Source organism: Osmerus mordax, chromosome 6, assembly GCF_038355195.1.
Source record: "Osmerus mordax isolate fOsmMor3 chromosome 6, fOsmMor3.pri, whole genome shotgun sequence".
Taxonomy (NCBI): Eukaryota; Metazoa; Chordata; class Actinopteri; order Osmeriformes; family Osmeridae; genus Osmerus; species Osmerus mordax.
In genome coordinates this window covers 14,284,016-14,309,621 of record NC_090055.1, presented here as the reverse complement: position 1 = coordinate 14,309,621, position 25,606 = coordinate 14,284,016, and the positions used below count along the sequence as shown (strand labels likewise).

The 25,606-nt window shown below is 39.9% G+C and overlaps 1 protein-coding gene across 1 annotated transcript in view; it reads right to left on the bottom strand.

The window, feature by feature from the left end:
* Positions 1-25,606, bottom strand: part of LOC136943733 (CUB and sushi domain-containing protein 3-like) — a 384,366-nt gene that overhangs the window by 281,214 nt on the left and 77,546 nt on the right. The window contains exons 4-5 of the mRNA XM_067237158.1: positions 23,275-23,469; positions 5,440-5,647 (exon numbers count right to left, since the gene is read on the bottom strand). Of these exons, the coding sequence (XP_067093259.1) occupies positions 5,440-5,647; positions 23,275-23,469 (403 nt within the window). The remainder of the gene's footprint in view (positions 1-5,439; positions 5,648-23,274; positions 23,470-25,606) is intronic.

Here is a 25,606-nt window from a genome sequence, read left to right as displayed (position 1 = left end):
CACACTGAGCAAGGTAAATTATTATAATTATTTTAATCCGAGGATGTCTGCAGAGTTGATGTGAACGCAATCACCAACAATTTCTCACAAATTTATTAACACTTCTAACACGGAGAGTTTTCTTAAATGCAATTCCCCTTGTGGTTTTTTAAGGAATCGCATTTGAGACAACTCTGGCTATTTTCGACTGCTATTTCGAGTTCGGAAAGTCTTCTGAAGTTTAAAACAAATCCCAGATGAGAAACCTTTCATGAATGCCAAATGTTTTCCTAAATCCAATTCAGAAGAAATTCCTTCTCAAATTCTTCTTAACTGCGTTTGAGAATGAGGCCCAATGGTTTTTATCATATCTTTGCCAAAAAGAGGTGTAATTTGGTAAAATAGAGAATCTAAAACAATATAGGTTTTAAACTTAAAGATCCTGTAAAGTGGAATTAAAAATGAGTTTCAAGTTCACCACACCACAGAATAATGTGTTATTAACTACCCATCCAAATTCGAATGAAAAAAAACCAGCTGCTGCTGGATGATCCTGGTGCGACCGGAGGATGAACGGCCAGAGGGGCAATGCTCGGTACGGCTCCGCGCTGCAAGAGAAGCCGTGTGTTGGTGAACCCCGTCTGTCTCTGGTCCATGTTTAAACTGTCCGCCGTGAAATGGTCAGTGGCGGCTGTTGGAGTTTATCCGAAGCTTTCCATGAGCGTGGCTCTTCACAAAATCTATCCACCTATTTTTCCTTTCATTATCAATAGGGAACTTAAATGGCGTTGCAGCGCAGCTGGAGTTCTTGCATCCAGGGAAGATGCAGTTGCGGGTGGTGGGCAGACATCCTGAAGCTAGCTAGCTAGCTGATGTAGGCTGCAATAACGGTACAGCAGGAGGAGCCATTCAGTGATCTGACGTAGATAGGGCGAAATGACGTCGATAGGGCATTTTCTGGCACCGCCCATTAAAACCTGATCTGAAAACGGAAGAGAAACTGTTCTTCGGTTTAACTCCACATTTAAGTGTGACAAAGCTTTAGCGCTTTGCACATGCTTTCAGGAACTCATTTCACACGTATATAATGTACTTAGAAGCAAAACATGGAATTTACTTTACAGGATCTTAAATCAATCATAGCACATGTCATAAAAAAAACACTAACATCAGATGAAATTACAGAAACTGCATTCTATTATACAGTATATGTGTCAGGTCTCACAGTATATGGATCATAGATTGTGTGCAGTTTCTTTTGAAGCCTCTTTAAATTTTAGTTTTGTTGGGTTTAGTAAATGCATGCATTTTGTTTCTTTTGTTGCATAAATTCAGAACAAAAAATGAATGACCCATCTCAGAGTAGCTTTATAGAATGTACGGTTACTGTATTGAAAAAGACAGAAACATCATTGCTGCAATAAAGGCTTCAGTTGCAACAGGACATTACTGCAAGAAATATGCAATATAACTGCCATTTACTATATTTCATCAGTTACCCTAGCTCTGGCCCTTCTCTGAGCACCACCACACATTCTAACTCCTCTCCCTTGCCCCACTCCTCTCCCTTGTCCTGGTACTTGTCTTCCTCTACCTCGTGCAGGCATTACATATTCTTTCTTTCTTCGTGTTTCTCTGTATTGTTCTTTTTCCACATAAGATCAGCCCAAAGAGGTCCTCTTACTGTATACACCTGAGTGTTTCCGAGTTGGGAATCAGCTGTGATTTACAGTATTTGCATAACTTCAACCAGCTGTTTCTCAGTAGCAATGGAATAAAATACAGGGGATATGTTTGTGTTTCAATTTACAATATGAACAGCTGTTCACTTTGGCTTTAGCCAATAAGTTAGGTTTTGAACATGTTATCTGTTCCAACATTGGTAAAATGGGTAGTATAAATCGATTGTTTTGGTCTTGGTTGAGCTGGTGTGTAAAAGAAGTTCAAGCATTTAAGATTTGTGTTTATTCTATGCATTTTGTGTCAAAGCAACAAGAAATGTGTTAATTGTATAGCCAACACAGACGGATGTTGTGCTAACTGTGTCAAGAGTTTGGGAAACTTGTTAAAAGTATTGAAAACATTGTCATAGCGATTATAAAATACTGTATTTATATAGGCCTGGCACAATTCATACACAATGGAAATTCCAAGTGCTTTACAAATGAGCAGAAGTGTAAGTGTAGTGTGTATTTATAAAAACAAAAACAAAAAATGTGTAAGATTATGAAAATTATTAGTTGGAAAATTATAAAGGAGAGAAATATTCAATTTTAAGTTAGAACGGACGAAAAAGGTATAACTACTTATTTTGCGCAAACATGTCAGCTCTCATTGTGCGTAAGAGTGCTCTTGGGTGTGCGTAAATTCTGTTCTTATCTAAGAACAAATCCCAAATAAGAAAACATTGTTGAATGCCAGAATCTTCGTGAAAACTGCGTAAGTGGGGTTTGAGAACAAATTTGTTTGTAAGAACATTTGGTGAATGAGGCCCATTGTACATTACATTTCACAATTGTGTTTCCCATCACAAAGTAAAATGAGTAAATAGTTATCACCCTGGCCTCTTTGCTTGTGGCGTTTCTGCGTTTACTTGTAATGTAATGTCATAATAAATACTACAACGAAAATGTATTTGTGAGGAATGTTTATTTTAACGATTGAAAACAGATGCATCATAGACCACTGTAGTATCCCTTACAAAAAAGAAGTATACTTCAAGTTTATTTTGTAAGTATACTTAGTATAAAAAGAATACTATTATCATGTTACTTAAAGTATACTAGCAGTGTACTTATTTATATAGTATTTTTGTACTAAGTAAACTGAATTGGCCCACTTTTTAGGTCACTAAGTACACTTTAAAGTACACTTATAGTGTATTTCAAGGTTTACTTTTGAATACTGTAGAGTAGCCTGTGTAGTGCACTTTCAGTTCATCAAGTATACTTCCTAAAGTACTTCAAAGTATACCTTGGAATACTCTAAAGTAACCTGTGTAGTGCACTTTCAGTTCATGAAGTATACTTCCTAAAGAGCCTCAAAGTATACTGGGCAATACTTTTAAGTGCACTTTCAATTAATGTACGTACTTAAAGAAGTAAACTTAATAAATTAAATTTTACTATTACTTACTAATATATTATAATGTTTAGGAGCCCCTCAAACGCCTCAGATTATAAGTCACTTAGCGAGAACGGGGGCCCTTGCAAAGTTACACTGCAATTTCTTAGCTGAAAGAAGCTATTCACTGCGCAAGCTTTGACGTTTGAAGAATCCAGCTCTTCTTATGAAACGTAACAGTAATTTAACTCATGGTTACAATGGTAAACCACCACAACAATGACCACACAATAAAACACTACTTTCTAAGCAGACACATTTAAAAAACGAAATTTGAAACAGGTGTGTTGGAGCAGGGAAACATCTAAAACGTGCAGGACAGGCGTGCCCTGAGAACCAGGGTTGGGAACCACTGACCTAGCATAATGGTTCTGAAGTGCTGAATTTAAGTTGAATCTTTCCACTGCTTTTTCTGCAAGAATGCTTTCCTTGCTGTCAATTTTGCAATTGCAATGGACTCTGAACAAACTTGGACCAACTAGCTTCAGTAAATGGGTAGATTAAGTCTTTTGGTTTGCTACCTACATGCATACAGCATGATTGCAACTACTTGTGGCCTTGAAAAACTGCTAGCAATACAATTAATTGTGCACATGCGTGTATTATGCTAATGAGGTTCGTTTTCCAAGTGTGCAGAGATGTCAATATGTATTGATAAGTGTTACTGATGTGGTATACCTATGGTATACCTACTCTTGACCAATTATAATTACGTATGTCATTGATTCATGTCATTATTATATGTTTAGGCAACACACACATAAAACAATACTGTACATTTATTTGAACAATGTTCTTCACATTTCATTTAGTCATTTAGCAGACGCTCTTATCCAGAGCGATTTACAGTACTGTAAGTCGTTCTCATTATCACCTAACTGTTAACTTGCTCTGATTACTAATAGCAGCGCAATAATATAACAAATATGCTTGTTTAAGTGGAATGTTGCAATGTTTCTTTAGAGAATACCTGAATTAGCCATTTGTTGTACTTTTTTACATACATTTGAAACCCAGGTCGACCACTGACAATATACCGCCTCACTAAAATGCAAATGTGAATGTTTACTTCCTATTTTACTCGCCTTGAATATCGGGGTATACGATTGGTGGATTTCATGAAGGTGTCATGTATATGAGCTCTTATTGGATGCGGACCATAGTTGTCCGGAAAACATGCTTGTGTCGATAAAGACACAAAATGTTTGTTCCTTGAAAAATGTGCAAGAACTGGACATGCCAACACATTTTTTAAGGGTTGTAGAAAAGTATTAAAGCGATACAGAAAAATCCAGCTCCTCCATCGCCAGGGATCGTTCAAATGCACGATTTTGAGCTTCGGCCCACCACCTAATGCAACGGAACGTAAATAAAAATACAAGCAACTCAATCGGAAGATGAAACTTTTGACATCAACGTTGTGTATGTAGTCCAAATATTGACAGATCCTTCGGGGTGGGAAAATAAATAATAATAATAATATATATGTGAGAGAACAATGGTTTTGCTCGCCGAAGGCGTGTGCACACCCAATAATAATATGTGAGAGAACAATGGTTGTGCGCGCCAAAGGCGTGAGCACACCCAATAATATTACCAATTACAATAGGTGCCTCGCAGCTTCGCTGCTTGGCCACCTATAATTATATTAAAGTAGTAGGAAAAAAGCCTAGCATGATACACATATTTGGGACACTGCTAATTATTTATTTGGTAGGCTTCCATTCAAAATTCCAAAACATTAATGCTTATAGTATATATTTGTTGTTCCACAACAAGATTTTTTTTACATTTAGGCTAGGCTATTTCTGACTAAACTAAACGTTTCTAAACTTTTCACTTAACCCTAGTGCTGCCTTCGGGTCACATGACTCAAAGGTTCATAACGAACTATCGTTGTGTTTACCCAATTTTACCCAATACAAAAACAAATAAAAATAATTTTCTTTTAACCTTCGCAATGTGGAGGGTCTGAGACAGCCCGACGGTTAAAAGAAAATGCTTCACTTTGTTTTTCTATGCGGTAAAGTTGTCGCAATACGACGGTGGGTCACAATGACTGATGGCTCAGAACGACCCGAAGAGAACACAAGGGTTAACCTAACTCACAAAACAAGAAAAAAGAAAAGAAAAATGTATGTCATTGTAATATACTGTTGCATTACTTTTGCTATTGACTAACCTAGATAGAATATTCTATAGCATGAACCACAAGGACCTTTCTGTAAACATTGGGCACATGAATGGGATACACACTGACATTCCAGGGAGGGAGGTTCCATTTGGATGGGCTACACAACAACAAGGTCAGAAACTAAGCATGTAATCCTGACTCACCAGATATTTGGAGGTTCTGAACCCTCCACTTCCAGAGAGCCCGACTTCTCCTCCACCTGGAAGTCTGTGAATACCAGCGAGATGGTATCTCCAGGGTCGGCCAGGATGGTCCACTTACAGTCCCCGCTACTGGAGCTGTCACCTGGGAAATCAGGGCTGGAAATGATCCCGCTCGAGCCCCTGATTGTCCCACCACAGGTGTCCTCCGCTGCCAATCAAATTAAAGTACACACAATTTCACATAAGATCAATGCAATGCTGTACAGCCCAGTTTGAGACACATGGCCTACAGGTATGTCCCTGATTGAAATCTCATGATCGGAAGATAATTGAGTGCTGCCACAATCCTCTCCATCTTTCTCTCTGGAATAAAAGGTTATTCAACGTTGGTTCACTTTTCTCAACCTAGTAACATAAAAGTGGGTTTAAGATGCACAACATCTGAGACTTACAAGATAAGAAGCCAATATAAGTCAAATATTAAATGAACATGGGAGGCTATTATGCCAAAATGCTCACAACCTTTTCACTCTGTACACTCTAAAAAATAAAAGGGTGCTCAATAGAACGAGAAATAGTAGAAGAACCCTTAGAGCAGGGGTGGGCAATACATTTTCCCGAAGAGCCACATGAGAAATTGGGGCCGTTGTGGAGAAAACTCATTTTGTCCGCTTGTATTCCCAATCTCGTTCTTTCGGTCACTACCCACAGTTTGTGACCATAGGTGAGGGTAAACGTAGATCGACTGGTAAATAGAGAGCTTCGCCTTTCGACTCAGCTCTTTCTTCACCACGACGGACCGATGCAGAGCCCGCATCATTGCGGACGCCGCACCAATCTGCCTGTCGATTTCGCACTCCATTCTTCCCTCACTCGTGAACAAGACCCCGAGATACTTGAACTCCTCCCCTTGGGTCAAGATCTCCTCCCCGACCCGGAGATTGCACTCCACCCTTTTCCGGTCGAAAACCATGGCCTCAGATTTGGAGGTGCTGATTCCCATCCCAGTGCTTTGCATTCGGTTGCGAACCGCTCCAGTAAGAGCTGAAGGTCACGGCCCGATGAAGCCAACAGGACCACATCATCTGCAAAAAGCAGCGACCCGATCCTGAGGTCACCAAACCGGACCCCCTCAACGCCCTGGCTGCGCCTAGAAATTCTGTCCATATAAGTTATGAACAGAATCGGTGATAAAGGGCAGCCCTGGCGGAGTCCAACCCTCGCCGAACTCCTCCCACTTCGCGCCAAAGCCGCATTCCGCTTGGCCTGCCGGTACACATCAGCTGCCTCTGGAGTCCTACCAGCCAATAAAGTCCGATAGGCGTCCCTTCTTCAGCTTGACGGCATCCCTCACCTCCGGCGTCCACCACCGGGTTGGAGGGTTCCCGCCGCGACATGCACCGACCGCCTTGCGGCCGCATCTCCGGTCAGCCACCTCAACAATGGAGGCCCGGAACATGGCCCATTCGGACTCAATGTCCCCGACCCGCCCCCCCCACCCACCATCGTAGCCAACTCACCACCAGGTGGTGATCAGTTGACAGCTCCGCCCATCTCCTCACCCGAGTGTCCAAGACATTCGGCCTTAGGTCTGACGACACGACTACAAAGTCGATCATCGAACTGAGACCTCGGGTGTCCTGGTGCCAAGTGCACATATGGACACCCATATGCTTGAACATGGTGTTTGTTATGGACAAGCCGTGTCTAGCACAGAAGTCCAACAACAAAACACCGCTCGGGTTCAGATCAGATCTCCCAATCACGCCCCTCCAGGTTTCACTGTCATTGCCCACATGAGCATTGAAGTCCCCCAGGAGGACTTCAATGCTCAGAGTCCCCCAGAGACTCCAAAAAGGGTGGGTACTCTGAGCTGCCGTTTGGTGCGTAAGCACAAACCACAGTGAGGACCCATCCCCCCACCAGAAGGCGGAGGGAGGCTACCCTCTCGTCCACCGGGGTGAACCTGTGATGGCATTTTTTGATATAGTTACAATATCTATGTTTCTTTAAGCGGTAAAAAGTAAGTTCCTTTGTTATAGACAGACGAATGTAAGAAACTGAGGCTCTGTGGTGTGGTTTACTCTGTAGAATGGACACTCAGATTGTCTTAAGGTATTTATAATACCTCTGGGTCTTAGTTAGGTCTGGGGGTTGGGGGAGATTGTTATCTTAGTTGAGCGAGCCGACCTAATCTTTTGGCCAAGGAGATTGTGTCCTGTGTCCTGTTTGTGTATCATTAACCATCTCCTCATTTAGAGAGGTAGCTGTGACATCAAAGAACTATGGGACACTTGATGTGGAGTCAAACTGTCAATGAGTAGTGCTGGCAAATCACAGAGACCGCTATATTGATGGATTGACCATCAGAAGAACCATTTGTTCTAAATTTATATAAGGCAGGGTTTTAGGGTTGTTCTTCACCACTCTCTCGAACGACCTGTAGGTTACATCTGCATGTCTTTCGCTATGACCGGTCCAGAGTACTCTGTTAATTCTTAATTTGTACAAACTAAATCAATTGTATTGAAACCGCCATCTTGACTATTCAGATCTACACAGTGCCACTTGAATTCTTCCATGACATTTTGGTGGCCAGTAGGGGGATCCTCGATCGGTCTACGGCGTTCAGCAGCCGGCTCCCCTCGGCGAATTGATCTTCCGGCAAAAAGCCGCCTTTCCTTCCGCCAAGCGTGAGACAGCAGGGCCGGGGGGGGCGCCCGTTGGACGTTTTCTGGCTGACGCGGGATCTTCAAAAGAACCGGTGAGATATTCTTTTTGGTCACTGTGTGATATTGCATTGTCTAAATGTGTGTTGCTTAGGCTATTGCCAATAATTCGGTTAAGTTAGTAATTGGGCAGAGGTAAAACTATGTCCTGTGCGTGTGAAGTTGTACGAAATTAATAAGGTAAGGTTGATGAACCTATCTTTTACGTGGGAGTCATAAAAAAAAAACGTAGAGTGTGTTGACGGACACATATAGAGGAAGTGTGTTGACGTACACACAGAGGGTGATAAATTCACGTGTGATATCGTGTTATGTGTCTGTTTAAGACCCTAGGATTAGAATATGTTGGGTTCGTGATAGTTTGAGAAATTGTATTGGCTTTGGTGGTCATAACAGTTCTTATTTATTAACGTGGCCTAAACGTGATTCTAAGTCCCGAGAGTAAAAGCATACTAGTGAGGTAACCAGCTGAGTGTTTACAAAGGGTTTGAGTCCCTGAAGTTGAAGAACAAAAAAAAAGAAAAAGTTAGGACGTATCCTGAGGGATTTTCAAAACAAAGGTTTGAGTTTTTACACGCGTGTTCATTTTTTGTTTTAATTGCAAGTTATGTATTTGGAGGTTAAATGAAGTAAGAGTAACTAATTGTGTCAAAGGAAAAGCTATATACAAATTACAAAAATAAAATTGTCATTATTTTTATTTTGGTTTGAATATTTGTTATTTACGATTGTGCAGTTGGGGTATATTTTCATTGAAAAGTTGTCAGGTCGGAATTTGAAAGTTTTTAGAAAAGAAAAGGTGTAATTGTGTCTTCATTTTCCTTCGTTGGTTATTGTTGGTTTAATGTGGTCAAATATGGATTGTAATTCGAAAAATGAATAGGGCTAACAATGGTCTGGAGGCAGAATTTACCTCTCCAAACATCGATTACATGAAACTAAAGTATGGTAACGGTAGTTTATTGCCAATGCAAATATGGATTGATAAATGTGGATTTCCGAGTGTGGGGTCGTTTTGTTTTAAGGACCTTATTGAATTGCGAAATAAGCTTGTGCAGAGATAAATTGATATACGATTTGAAGAAAAAAAGAAGAAAAGATTAGGATAAGTCAAGAAAGCAGGATCCTGGAATTTGTTTATAGATTTGCTTTGGATTCCCGCAAAGATTGCGGCTTGTGCTTTGACTTGCAATTGCCTATAGGCTAGGCCTACTTATTATTTTGCGTTTCAAAAGAAGGAGAGGTGAAAGTCCTCTCCGGTAAAAAAGGGTTTGAGTCCCTGTTGTATTTGGAATAAAGAATGTTATAGGCTTGGTTGGTATTGCTTCTGTCTCAAGGGACAGCACTGAGTTGAGGTTGATCAAAGCCAATGCAGAGCGTGTTGACATGCTGTTGAAAAACATGTAGGCCAACACGATTTGCTAGGAATGATCAATCCAAAATGCGTGCTTTAACTGTGGGAATTTGAGCAAAATTTACGTGAATGTCCGGAGATGTGTCATCACTGTTGAAAGTTTTCTGGAAATTGGGGGCGAGCCTTCGCAAACTAGAGTGGTTCGTGACCGGAAGTTGAATGAGTTCCGAACTGGTGACGTATATTGTTATTATTATTCAATTATTTTTATTGGATTTCACATAAATGTATACAATGACACAATAATAACTGACAATTTTACATTAAAGCTGATCATCTGATAATTCACACCGATGAAATTAACATACAAATCTACAAAATCAACTCTAATAAAATATACAAAATAAAATGTTATAAAATAAATAAATACATTAAATAATAAAACCAGACAAGACAGCAAGCAGGTAGGGGGAGGGACCGGGGGGGGGGGGGGGGGGTGAGGCTTTAACCCATGAGACTGTGACGTATATTGTTTACACACACATACACAGATGAAACACTTGGAGAGAACTTATGTTATATTCTCTTCAGATTCTTATGGATGTTTATCGGTTATGACATTGTTGGTAGAGGAGAGATGATTGACTTGTTATTTTGTTGTATAACTTTGTGTTAACTGTTATATATTTGATGTTAGACTTTACATCGGTCTGATTATCGCCAGAAGGCATTTGTTTTTGAAGACGAAGACAGTCTGTTTTGAAAATGCTAATGTTAATTCTTTGACTGAATTCTCCACTTGAAAAGAGGCGCATGCGCTTGTGCCTAGCGGAAGTTGAAGCTCATTCTGCGTGCAGTGGCCCACACCCGTCATGAGTGCAAAAAAACAACAACAAAAAACACTAATTTTAAAGAGAATTTGACGTTGAATTGAGAAATGTATTGGTTGGAAAACAGATGTGTGTTTCTGTTTCTTTGTCAAACTTAAGAAAATATATTGTGAGTTGCCATACTCTTGATTTTGGAAATTATGTACAGACCGATTTTCTATATTAGGAGCTTGATTGGATATTGAATAATGCGCTGGAAATTTCGGTTCTTGGGTCAGATAATTTGTAAAGGCCAGTTTTGGCAACAAAAGAGATATTCATTTGAAGAATTACAATCCCGGGGTTTATTGAAACTTTTATAGAAAGTTATGTGTTCAAACGGAAATGTTGTTTAAAGATCCTGTAAAGTAAATTCCATGTTGTGCTTCTAAGTACATTCTATACGTGTGAAATGAGTTCCTGAAAGCATGTGCAAAGCGCTAAAACTTTGTCGCACTTAAATGTGGAGTTAGACTGAAGAAAAGTTTCTCTTCAGTTTTCAGATCAGGTTTTAATGGGCGGAGCCAAAAAATGCCCTATCTACGTCATTTCGCCCCATCTACGTCAGATCACTGAATGGCTCCTCCTGCTGTACTGTTATTGTAGCTTACATCAGCAAGCTAGCTAGCTTCAGGATGTCTCCCACCACCCGCAACTGGATCTTCCCTGGATGCAAGACCTCCAGCTGCGCTGCAACACCATTTAAGTTCCCTGTTGATAATGAAAGGAAAAATAGGTGGATAGATTTTGTGAAGAGCCACGCTCATGGAAAGCTTCGGATAAACTCCAACAGCCGCCTCTGCGCCACTGACCATTTCACGGCGGACAGTTTTAACATGGACCAGAGACAGACGGGGTTCACCAACACATGGCTTCTCTTGCAGCGCGGAGCCGTACCGTGCATTGCCCCCCCGGCCGTTCATCCTCCGGTCGCACCTGGACCATCCACTGCCGCCAGCAGTTCATCACTCAGTTTTGTGTGCTTGTTATATTTATGATAGATAACTTTTCCAGAGGTATCTCTGCTATAATTAATGCAAACCGCTAACTTGATATTAGGCTACTCGGTGTAGAATTATGGTATTTTGGTGAAATGGTAGCTAATGTGCTAGAAGTAGTTGGAGAGCTCCCTGTCTGCTGTCTCTGCTGTAAATGTTTACTCCTGTGTTACAGCTCAGGGGAATATTTCATTTATATGCATCTGTATGTTTCACTCATTGAACAAATACATTCTAATTCTATACTGTTTTGTTCGGCTTGACGTAGGGTCCATTATCTGGGTCGTAGGTAGCTTACTTGAGAGAGGCGGCGCCTTCCAGCGAGGGGGTCGAGCTTCAGCTCCTTCAGACGACACGCCCCCCCAGTCTCGAACAGAGAAGACTGATGATTTTCTTACAATTTCAAAGCCTAATTTAACATACTTGTCAGTGTTTTTTTTCATTCAAATTTTGATGGGTAGTTAATAACACATTATTCTGTGGTGTGGTGAACTTGAAACTCGTTTTTAATTCCACTTTACAGGATCTTTAAGGAATATTTTTTGTTTACGTATTGAATTTATCTGGAAATGTTTCGGTTTTGTATTATGAGAACGGGGTTACAATATCTACATTTGATTTCAACACATGTGCGTAGTGATATCCATTGACATGGAAGCAATCAATGGTTTTTATTTTATTTTCATTTTGTGGGAGTTCACAGATGTTACTGTTGTTTAAAGAAATATGTAAAGGGGTTATGAAGAAGTGATTAGAAAGGTTGACATGATTATATTCCGTTTTAGGCCAGTCTGTTGAACAAAGTCTGTTACAAATTGCTAGGATAGCTTTGGGATCTGAGAGGAAAAGATCCAGGCTGTGACTTTGTTAGCTAATAGCTAATGGCTAACGGTGAAAACGTGGAGGAAGTGCATTTTGCTCTGTCCTGAGACCGAGGAGAGTCCAGGAAGTTGAATTTGCAACTATAGCAACGACATTAGCTAACAAACTAACAGACTGACTCAACAGCGATGGCGGCGGGTAACAGGCTATTTGAGATCCATGATGAGTAACCGCATGACGCATGCGCAGACGGAAATTGAGAAATTGACTAAGACGCAAATTTAGAGAAATAGATAAATTTGGAGCGAATTTTACATATTAATTTGGTTACTTTTGAAATATGTTAGGTGATGAGCAGTGTGCGAATTACGGGGGGGGTTTGGGGAGATCTGACCCCCCCGATTAAGGCTCGGACCCCCCAAAAAGAGGTAAAAACCACAGGTCGGGGGGTCGATACATTTCGTTCTTACCTGTAATCGTAAATATTACAATATATTTACCATATTCATTCAGTAACAGGTTGGCGATACACATAAATGTTGACTTTATGGCTGGGAATATCACACACAGTATTACAATGACTGCCATTTAGTCAAAATTCACTCAATAAACACAGCGTGAGTGACAAGTGCCCAATACAACTCAAGAAACAGCGCGAGTGACCAGGCAGTGTACACTGCTGGTTCAATCACCTCAGTGTAGCTACGTAGCGGTACGTTCCGCGTCGTGAGAAAGTTCAAGAAAGGCAAGTTATCCAATACCCCCCAAAAATCTGTCACTAATGTATTTGTAATGGCAATTAGCTGTATAATATTCAAAGAATGTTAATGATAGAAACATGGTTAACCACCCACCAACTTAAAAGATAGCTATCGCTAGCTCTGTATCAAGCAAGATAGCTTAATTTATCTGTCTCATTGGTTGTCAGAATCTGGAGAGATTTCCAACTACCGTATTTTGTGATGAACAGTCAGATATGTTCCTCTGGTAGTTTTGTAAAGATCAACTTTCAATTTCAGAAAGAAATGACTACAATAGTGTTTGTAGTTTTAGTAGTGCGTGTGTGTGTGCCATTGCCGTTTACTAGGTTTGTTCTAATTCCTAGCCAAACAGGGAGGTTTTAAAGCCTTTCAGACCAGAACCTCTATTTATGAGTGGAGAATCTGTGATGTGTGATGTTATTCAATAAAAATGCAGAAATTAAACCCCTGGTTCATAACTTAGTTATAATTGGATAGGAAAAGTTATACTTTAGCGAAATTAAGTGAATAGAAGGTAAACGCCAACCAGCTGTGTTGGTCAAACGAAAAGGAGAAAATGTTTTTCCCAGAGCGTTTTGCTGTTTGTCTTGAGTTCCAACAAGCGTTGAGAGGCTGTTTGTTTGATTCGAGTTTGAAATGCGTGCTGGTAGACATTGTTTATTTGAGTTGATTCGTTGAGTAAAAACTACGAGTAATTGAGAGCTGAGAAGTGTTACATTAAATCATATACAAACTACTAAATATTCAAATTAAATATTTTCATTTTGGGTTAATTTGGTCTGCAAATTTGAGATTTGAAGGATTGTCCGTGCATTACGCATGTTGAGGGCGTAATGGCTGGTGAATAATATGAACTCATAGACGGAAAAGTGTTCTGTATTACATGCTTTAATAAGACTTGAGAAATTCAAGAATACGGTTTTGTTTTACGGGTTTATGTTACTCTTGTTGAATTGTTAATTTAAAGGTTTAAACATAAAAAGGGAGAATTTATATTTTCTTTTGTCTTATGGGCATTGTTTGATTGACGTGATTGCGAGTCGTAGCGTAATTCTAGCATGAATTACTTATTCTAAGAGCAGTTTTAACTGTGCGAATATGGATTTAATGAAACAAGAGAACGTTTTGTGGATGTGAAGAGATGTTTGGTTTAAACACTTTGATGTTCTGAAAAGGGAACTATGCATATGCTTTAAAGAGGTATATGGGCAAACATTTTAAGTCAAAATAGTAAAATCTAGAGGTTTTTAAGAGTTTTGATAAAGGTATTAGATGCAATGTGGTTATGAAATGAGAAAATAATTACAATGTACTTTTATTTGGAGTTTGACTGTAATTTGATTTTAAGTTTTCTTTGAGAGTTTTATCATGTGGGGCTCACTCTAACAATGATGATTATTCCACAGGGAAAATGCTAGTGCTGACACTAGCTGGAGCTGGAGTTGGATGTTGCCACGTCCGGATAAGCCTAACTTGACAAATTTGGGTTTACAGGACTCTGTTGTGTGACTTTGATACAATATTTGTCACAGATTCTTTAAGGGAAGCGCAAATGTACGGCTAGCAAAATGTAGTTGATTCAATTGAGTTTTTTTCATTTATATAGCACACTTTTAATACAACAACAGTAGGCCTATCATTTAGCCATTTGATGACCTGACTAGCTAGGTCAGAACGGAACAATCGTCCAGGCATAAGATGAAGTTCCCAAATTGACGTTTATTAACCACACGGTACACAGGCTACTAGTAAGCCAAACAGCTGTTTGGCCCTAGCCCACGCTAAATAAAAGAAAGGTAGCCCACAAAACAATAGTGACCGTCTCTTGTGAAACCCAAACGTAACAGAAAGAACAGACGCTAAACCTGGTCTCAACTTCGAATGCTCCATCCCCCCTGCCCAACCACCCTCGATGCCCCTTCGCCAACCACCAGGATGCCCGGCATCCGAACATTCTCGGCAGTCCCGTGATTAGCAGACAGTAGGTTGATTGGCATGTCGGAACACGCGAACACTACTGGTAAACAACCAACTAACAGCCTAATTTAACTGCTCAGATTCCTTGATGAGATGCCTTATCAATCTATTAACGTTACAAAAGATGAACACTGCTGTCAGATAGCTACCCTGTTTGCTATTGTATAATGCCTGTTTGAAATACGTATTTCAGAGTAGGGCTAGCCATGATCTAGTAACTTAAAGGCTGGTAGTTTATTGAAGATAATAATGGGGATATGTTTAAGATTGAAATTGGACTCAAATGTTGGTAATTGGATGTGTAGGCCTACATGTTATTTTTGCTTAGGGTTCACTTCAAACATTAAAAGAAAGGGTGAGATAGCAGACTTCTTCAAAAAGCTGAGCAAACGGGATCAGGTGGAAATAGATCCCAGTCCTTGCACCACCCCAAGACCTCAGAGCAGCTCCCTCCCCAAGGCTACAGGCACCAGGTCAGAGCATACTAGGCAGGCAGTTACATGCCAAGTTTAGCTTGTTTTTGTAGGCCACACGTAAGCCTACACAAAAGTTTTTTTCCGATTTACATTTACATTTGCATTTAGTCATTTAGCAGACGCTCTTATCCAGAGCGACTTACAGTAAGTACAGGGACATTCCCCCGAGGCAAGTAGGGTGAAGTGCCTTGCCCAAGGACACAACGTCAGTTGTGTCCGATTAAGCCTCACTTTAAAATGTTGGTTGTTGATTCATGAGTGTTCTTGTTTTGATGGCTGTGGCATTTTTTGTGTGAGTATACACTAATATTTATGTTTTAATGTAAAAGATTCATGAAAGGATCTAACCTCTAACCTGGTAAGTAGCTATCAAGAGAAGGTCGTTAGTTAGCGCTAACCTGTAAGCCTTACATTGCCACCCATTCTACAATGGAAACATGTTTTGAAAGTTGTTAGTGTAGTAGAGCATGTAACTTTTGCTTGTATTAAATCTATCCCTAGCGTCTGCAATCTTTCGACCAGTGTGTTAGCAGCAGCTGGTCTTGCTGAAGCCAGAAGGATAAAGATAACCTACCCACATAATGGGACCGTGCTAGTTTAGCCTAGTACCAGCAGGCTAGCAACTCAAAAGTGATATTAACTGGTAATAAGTAGGCCTATATGATCCCTTGGATAGAAATATGGCTATCCCTGTAATCTCGACCAATGTCAGCAGTCAACTAAGCATGGTTAGTGTCTGTATTAAACTGATGAATTACTGTGCAGGAAAAACAGCACCCTGAAGCTACAGATGTAGAGCAGGTTGGTGATGAGTCAGCATCAGGGGTTCAGTTGAGAAGTTGAATTGTCCATTTTGGTAAAGATTGCATTAAACTGATGTTTTTTAAGGGACGTTTAGACAATGTTACCCATGAATGTTATCATTCACACTTATACTTGTAGTTAGTAAAATGGTGCTATAAATTGGGATGCCCAAATGTATGCATCATATAATTGGGTGTGCTTTGCCTTCGGCAAGGGCACAACCTTTGTTCTCTCACATATATATGTATTATTGGGTGTGCTTTGCCTTCGGCAAGGGCACAACCTTTGTTCTCTCACATATATATTGTTATTATTCTTTTTATTCTTTTTGCCCCCCTAAAACTCAGTCAATATTTGGCCTACATAGACAACGTAGGTGTCAAAAGTTTCGTCTTGGTAGCGATTGAGTTGCTTCTATTGGAATTTACGTTCCGTTGCATGTTTTGGGCTTAAGTTAAGTTTTTGTGGCGAAAAGTGAAGCTAACGGTGGCTAATGTGCTAGCCACAGTCAATGACGCTACTTACGTCACTAACGTCACGAAAACTCGCGTGACTACCTCTAGCAGAACATTCGTTTCGCATCTGTTAACCTGGGGGATAGCTAGGCTAACTATAGCTTTACTGCAAGGCAGCTGCAGAAACGCCACAAGCAAAGAGGCCAGGGTGATAACTATTTACTCATTTTACTTTGTGATATGACACACAATTGTCATGTGTAATGTACAGTATAAGCTGATATTATTAAGGAAGTACATCTACTTTCGGAAACAGTAGTCTACTATTTCACTGAAGTATTAGCATCATGACATTAGCCTGTGTTGCCCGGGCAACACATACTACAGTGGTCTATGATGTAGCGTTATCTGTTTTCAATCGTTAAAATAAACATTCCTCACATATACATTTTCGTTGTAGGATTTATTCTGACATTAGTAAACGATTTGTTGGTGAAATTACCATTACCTGTGGTTTCAAACCAGTGTAGCTCACTGCAACGCTGTAGCTTACGTGAGACACACTAAAAAAACATCTACACTACACATCTGTTTAGGAAGTCAAAAGGCGACAGAACATGTTTGGCACTCCCCTTACTTAAATCAAAAGTCTTTCAATAGGTGAAACTATCTGACTACTAACCTGAACTTCTTTGCCACAGCCTAAACTTTGTCAATCTGTTCATGAAAATAATTCATTTCAGCCTAAACCGTACAACGGAACGTTAAATCGAATTCAACCAACGCAATCGCTACCAAGACGAACACAGCAGTAGTCTAGTACTGTACTGTAGTAGTAGAATTTACTGGGGCAGCTTCTCCACACAGGGCTATATCGAATTTTGCGTTGTTACTGACAATGATCGCTACCAGTGAGCTTTTTATGAATGAGCGATTTTCCACTAAATAAATGTCAAGCTTATTTACGTTTTTGGGAGCATATTTTCAGTTAGCAGATGGTACTGTTTGAATCGCGATTCCATCTTCTGCCGGTAACGTCGTAGAATAATCTTCAAAGGGGGTTCTTTATTAATGAATGAATGCAATATGAGTAGGCTAAATGCCTGAAAATATCACGAGAAGGGAAAACTTAAAAGGACGTTTATGTCATAGAGATTAGGTCCATTTTTACACCGGTCTGCCAAATTTATTCGTTTTGATTCAGCTATGAGGCTGCCTCTTGCAGGGGAAATGAGAAGACATCATATTTCATTCTACACTTCACTCGTATTTTGAGTTGTACATGATCAGCAAAAAAAAGATGCTTTTAAATCTATGTAATCTTTATAAATAATAAGTAGGCCCTATGCATTTTTATATAAAATATACAGACCCCTGTGCAACCGACGCAAACAAGCACACCCTACAATTTCCCCAGAAATTGTACCCTCTCTAGTTATAAAATATGACATTATTTTAAAAGTGACCTATAACATCGACTATGCAAAACAGATAAAATTATTACGCGTATTTGGAAAGAGATGTTTATAATGTGACAATATGTCAGTCATCGTGTGATAACGAAAATATGACTAGGCCTATTATATGTATCAGACGAAATATTGCAAGCTCCGTCAAAGGTATCAGGCCTATGTTCATCCCGCACTGGGTTTGAACCTGCCACCTCTGACATTCCAAGGGCCACCACTACCAAATACACCAACGAAAAGCTAGCTAACCGTCGACGCGGGTGGCCTATTACATACCTGAGGAGTGAGTTTCACCAATACACACCGGCTACATCTATGAACTACTTGTTCTGAGCAGGTGTTGTCAGTGAACAGGCTGTAAAACTGTTGGTTAAGACACATGAAAAACTGATGCTATTTATCTGGGAAACATTTTCTAACAGCAGTCAAGTTGTCATTGTTTGTGTCAAACAAGTTGTGAATTTGTTGCCCGGGCGGCATTTTTTCATGTCACGTGGGGGGCGCACAAGCATAAAATAAATAAATAAAAATCTCTGCGCCGCGAAGCGGTTTTCTCTTTTCTATCATTTCACTGTGTAGGGAATTGGCAAATTGGCGCCCCCTTCAGGCAGCTGCAGGCACCCCTGCTTGCTGAGAAGGTGCCATGCACAGAAGCTGTGTGAAAAAAGGGGAGGGGGACAGACAGCTCACCTGACTGGGTCTCCCAAATGGAACGGACAAGGGGGGGGGGGGTCCACTGTATAGTGCAATACTCTAAATTAGTGGGCTAAAGTCAGTTGCACCTCGACTTTCTTCCAAATAACGCACATTTCATTCATAATATTATAAATATAGGCCTTAAGTTCCTGCACATTTTTGTTTTTTTTTATTGTGTGAAATGGCTAATAAAAATATGTATCAAAAAACGATTGTGGTCACCAAGGTGAATTGGTTTAGTCTTGACTTCTGGTCGTGAGTGACAGTGTTGGGGGGGATGGGAAATCTGTTGACTGTTGAGTGCCAAAGAAGATGGACAGGAAAAGGTCAAGTAAGCCATCAGGTGCCCAATTTCTAAAAAAAAGAAAAGAAGAAAAGGAGAAACGAGAAAAAGATGAAGGTATGCAAATATGTCTCTGTATGATTATTACGGTATCCATGTCATGAATAAGGGCTAATGTTAATTGGTGGGTATAGGCTAACTCTTACGTTTGTTAGCCTTTTTGCTATGATGCTTGCTATGCAACAACAATATTTCGGTTTTAACTCAACAAACACGAGATAACATTTCACCATAATAGTGTGCTTTGCAACAAAACTGTTACAAGTTCAGTTATTATTTATTTTCATTATTTAGGTTAGGCCCTGTAATTAGCGCTGAGGGCAGAGAATAACAGAAATGTAGCTAGAATCCACACCTCAAACAAGTTAACCTAGACGCAAAACTATACGTCCAATCCAAATAATAAGGATATTTTCCGTGACCCAAGACTCTGCCAAAACCAGAGATGTCCTTTATATTTCTGTACGGTCAGAAATACGACTCTACCGGCAGTTTCAAAATCTTGTTCTTTTTGCTTTCTCTGACGATTTTGTCACCAGATTTGCATTGGTCTCTATGGGGCGAGAGTTGGACTTTGTCTCGCTTTCGTGGGGCTCTGAACAAATGTGTACGTCTGTTGGATTCAACAGACAACTGTCTACGACCAGCACAAAATTAGCTATCTATTGATCCAAAAACGAAGCATGAAGAGCGAAAATTGTGGCAATGCTGGCAAACTAGAAATATTTTTTCAACGACATCCGAAGCTGCCCTCCACTGTAAGGGTTTCAGTCTGCACTCTAGGGTTTCACGTACACACCCATGTAAATCTCAGAAATGGCTTGAAAAAGTCATGAAACATAATCAGTGATATTGAAAAAAGTTGAATAGATATCAAAAAGCGGAATTATTTAAAAATAGTTTGGGTTTTGTCAACATTTTAAAGTTTAAATGGTGGCTCTAGCTGAAAGATTGAGGAAGAAGAAGGATTTGGAAGTTGAAGAAGTTTAAAGAAGTTTGAGAGGATTTGAAAGAAAACTTCATTGGAAACCCATGTAAAAATATTATGAATATTGATTTATATTAATTCAAGCATAAGAGGTACAAAGCTGAAAAGTCATAGCACCCATGGCCTGAAACTGCTGAATTTTTGGATAGCTGAAGCAGCATTCCAATAACAATAGTGAGAATGCTTAACAGCATGCTTAACAGCATGCTTAACAGCATTCTCACAAAAATAAGTTCAAATATAGCTGCAAGCAGCGATGCGGGTTCCTCTGCAAAATGGCAAAATATTATAAACATGTACACTGTAGAAGATCAAGAGTTGGACAACAAGGGTGCAAAACTACTTCATGTTTGGCCAACAACAGGCTGAATGGGGATTTGAACTCATGAGCATAAGGTTACAAGTCAGTCTCTCGATCCTCTCTGCTACACACCAACTGTTGAGATTGTATGAATAGAAAGGGCAGAGTATTAGCTTTGGTCAGCTTTGGGACAAAGGTTAAGAAATGGTTGACATTTCAAGGTGAAATTGCATGAAATTGTGCATGGTATTTCAGAATGATGTCATCCTGTTTAACTAAACAGATAATCAAAATTATGACAGGCCAAAAGATAATGGCTGGACTCCAACCAACTACCTTATACTTTACAGGTCACCATGCCAGCCCATTGAGCTATTCTCAGTGTTGAGTATTGTCATGTTCAGTTACTGTATAAAGAAGTAAGGTGTTTCTCCTTTGGTAAGCGTTGTTAGATTCAGCCAACATTGAAACAGCTTTAATTCAATCATATTTTGACATACCAAGGTGAAATTGTTTGTGGTACTTCAGAAAGATGTCATCCTGTTGAACTAAACAGATAATAAAAATGATGACAGGCCAAAAGACTATGGCTGGATTCCAACCTACGACCTTATACTTTACAGGTCAACATCCCAGCCCATTGAGCTATTCTCAGTGTTGAATATTGTCATGTTCAGTTACTGTGTAAAACAGTAAGCTGTTTCTCCTGTGGTAAGCGTTGTTAGATTCAAGTTGAAACTGCTTGTACATTTCCTATAAAAACGGGACAACGGGATGACTGGGTTGCTGCTGTAAAGAATAACTTTCTAATTGTTTTTAAACAGGTTCTTTGGAGTGCCATAACTTGTCATGGAAGGGAATTTTAAGTAATGCCTAGCATCAGTGGGAATGTGTCCTGGCTTAGGTTACTGAAATGAATTTGCGCAACAGGCAAGGGATCCACCTGAACAATCAATTTACTTCATTAGAGATAACCATTAGAGTTATCTCTACCATGCGTAGACTACAAGTAGCTAGCTACTGTGGTGAACCTAGCTTGTTTTGCAGTGGTTTACACAGTCTCGCTAAACAGATGATCGGAGTGTTGTGATGGGCTCACATAAACACGCATTGCTATGTTTTTACAACCGGAGGATTGATCGTTAGACTAGAAACCGTTTTGTCAGAATAAAAAATGAAAAACTATGCCTCTGACTGGTTTTGAACCTATAACCCTTTGCTTACCAGCACAACACCTCAGCCAATTGAGCTATTCCCAGACATGGATTGCTAAAAAAGCTGTTTCTCCAATGACGAGCATTGTCAGATTTGGTCGAAGTTCAAACAGCTCTAATTCAATCATATTTTGACATACCAAGGTGAAATTGTTTATGGTACTTCAGAGTGATGTCATCTTGAACCCTATTAGGTTTGAAAAACCATCATTCAAAATGACATTTGATTTAGCGATACAAACGTATTGAGGCAATGTGGACATTTACGTAAGTACACCCCTTTCAGCCATTTTGTATTTGATTCAACTGTCTTAAGTGACGTTTTTAGATACATCCATGATACATATCTGTTCAAAATTTCAAGTCAATTAGAGCTTTGGTTCAAGAGAAGAGGAATTTTGAAGGTTTTCCCAAATTATCACTGTACAGGAAAATCCATCATGGCGGACCTTATGGGTTTTTGAGGCTTTTTTGTTCCTCATGAAAAATGAGATCTTGCAAACCAAGATTCAGGAGAATTGGAGCAATGGGTTAGGAATGCCATCACTTTGAAAATTTTACTTTTGGGCGTGGCCTGTGGCGCCCCCTATGGTCTGATGTGGCCCATATTTGGTGTGGGGTGATGAAGAAAGTGTTTTGTCCGTCTCTTCCTAAACGGAGTGACTAAGTTCAGTTAAGTTCTGGATTTTAATACGTATTTATCAATCTGCAGATTGGGAGAGAAAACCAGTCTTCTGACCATAAATGACAACACAACACCAAGCTTAGGTCTCAACCAGGTCTCTCTCAGCTCCGAAAGCCGGAGGACCATCTTTTATAGGGCACAAGAATGTAAACATAGATTGTGACAGTCAGGCAGTAATGATGTTTCAACAGTCTCAGAGAAAAAGATTCACTGCTCCCAACACATGACAACTCTCACACTAGAGAGTTCATAGTTGGAGCTCTCCTTGTAGTCATGACAAGGACTGTTTAGCCAGTACTTTCTCCTGACCCCGAACATCTATTAACCTGACACATAGACACAATATACTGTTATTAATAGCAAGCTTACATGATAAACGTACTAACTAGTATCCAATGACTAGTTCTATTGATTAGTGATTAATGTAAGCACACAGGAAATCCCAATTTCTTCCACAGGGGGTACCCACTTGGATGTAGTATCAATGTGCCAAATTAGAACATTTGTGACAAGGGACTTTTTGAGATATTGAGGCGCAAGGAGAAGAAAAAAAATAATAATAAGAAGAATACCAACAATTACAATAGGTTCCCTCCTACCGGAGGAACCCTAATAAGAATACCAACAATAACAATAGGTTCCCTCCTACCGGAGGAACCCTAATAAAGATTCAAAGAATAATACTTGGAATGCTGAAGCAGCATTCCAACAATAATAAAGAGAAACAGGAAAACAATAGTGAGAATGCTTAACAGCATTATCACAATAATAATAATATATATGTGAGAGAACAAAGGTTGTGCTTCGCTGCTTGGCCCCTAATTTAAACACCGAAAATGACTTGTGATGACGAGTGATGAATTTGAGGTAATAAATCTTATAAATCTCTCTCACCTCTGCAGATGGGGACGGGAAAGTCCCACACAGCCACGTTGGCCCCATTAGTGATGCAGGTGAGGTGCGAGTGTCCATCCAGGACATAGCCCGTCACACACCTGTAGCGAATCTTGTCCCCTATGTTGAACTGTGTCCCGTTCAGAATGCCTTTATTAGGAACCCCTGGGTTCCCACAAGAACTGCTCTTCAGCTCTGCGGAGGGAAGAGAAAAGAAGGTAAACTACAGGTACTTTTCGACTAGGGGTGTAACGATATATTGTACCACAAACCATCGCAATGCAAAAGAAAATCTTCAATATGACGTCTGTTTTATCCTATTGGTTTAACTACCAACACCTGGGGGATATTCGTCGTAGCTCGCTAAGCGGTTTAGCGAGCTAATTTTCAGGCTAAGATAAAAAACGCCCCTCTTTTTGGTTCGTGGAAGCAACTTTCGATAAATCACCATAGTAACATATCAATTAGCACTAACCTGCTCCAGATCAGGCTAACGTAAGTGTAGCTGGATAAGCTTGCCACACCCCCGGAAAATAACATGGCAGCTCCCTTTTTGAGAGACCCAGTTGACCAAGGAGCTATATTCTAGTTCGATTACCTTTCCATACCAATAGAGTTCTTAGCCAAGATTCTTTTAATTCACACGGATGAGTTCTTGTTTGAGCGATATCGATTCAGCCGACAAGGACTCATTTATTTGCAAGACCTTCTCGGGCCGTACATTGCAAATATCACACGCCGCAGCAAGCTTTATGCTTAATTATGAGCTTATGCTGCTGTATGTGAATATGTAACGCTATGTTTTAAGAAATGTCTTGTCTTTTCTGTTGTGCCTGTGCTTTTTATATGTTTCACTGTGGGAGAGTGGGAAACGTCATATCGATTCCTTTTTATGTCTTGACGTGAAGAAATTGACAATAAAGCTACTTGAAACTTTAACTGTGCTTCAGACTCTGCATAGCCTTGAGTTTTTTTGCGTCAGGTATAGGCTACATTTTTATACAGTATAGGCGATGCAGAAAACATTGGCAAAGCCGCAGCATGCGTTGCTGTAAGAAAAGTGTACTTGGCGTTTAACCAGCAGATGAATCAATTCATCATATTCCCTGGCCATGTCCCAGTCAATGAAATCAAAGAGGGATTTACACATAGGCCTACATGCATATACACATATATAGTACATGATATAAGCGCAGTAGCCTACATATATCCTCATAAGTGTCTATGAATTTGTATCAATTAGATACTCTTTGGCCTTGTTTTTATATAGCCTACTTATTCTGAAAGAGTTGAGATCATTATTTTCGTTAGCAAGATCTCATTCGATTATTAATTTTCCATTAAGCCTACTGCCAGCAGGCACATTTAAAGAAATGTGATCTGATTGATTGGGGTAATGAGGCATTTAACCCTTGTGTTATCTTCGGGTCATTCTGACCCATCAGTCATTGTGACCCACCGTCGTATTGCGACAACTTTACCGCATACAAAAACAAAGTTAAGCATTTTCTTTTAACCGTTGGGCTGTCTCAGACCCCCCACATTGCGAATGTTAAAAGAAAATTATTTTTATTTGTTTTTGTATTGGGTAAAATTGGGTAAACACAACGATGGTTCGTTATGAACCTTTGGGTCATGTGACCCGAAGGCAGCACGAGGGTTAAGATGAGCCTATACATTTCCCCAAAACTTTCGCATTTATAGCTTATCGGCAATTTTTTGCCAAGCTGCTTGTCTTGCTCTGGCAGCGGCGGTGTTTGACTTAGCCATGATAATATGCTTATTGTCTTCGTAGAGACTCATTATAATAGTTTGCTCGGATGGCGAGCTCTCTCTTTCGTCTTTTCCGCCATCATACCGTTAGAAAATCACGGTTTTGGTGATCGACCTTTCCTGCCTTTTGAAGTAGGACGTGCACGTGCAATTTCCCTGATAAGTTTGCCTGATTGAAATTAACCACATGATTTGGATGCGGATCAGCCGTTGACGAACCGATATTTGCTGTTCTCACTCATCTCGCTAATGTTAACGGGCTAAAGGGACAATTGATTAACTTAGCTTCAACCCTTACGAAGAACAGGGTCCTGACCTATTCTGCACCTGTGTCACGCGTGCATTCACTGAAATCGCTTGATCTGAGTTAACTAAGTTGTATGTACAAAGAAAGTTACAAAAAAAAAAAAATGTTTTGGAAATAAATCTGTTATTTGACTTAAATTTGTTTTTATTGTTCAAAATATCATGATGCGTATCGTATTGTGAACCAAGTATCAGGATTCGTATTGAATTGTGAGCTGAGTATATCGTTACACCCCTACTTTTAACTTTTTGA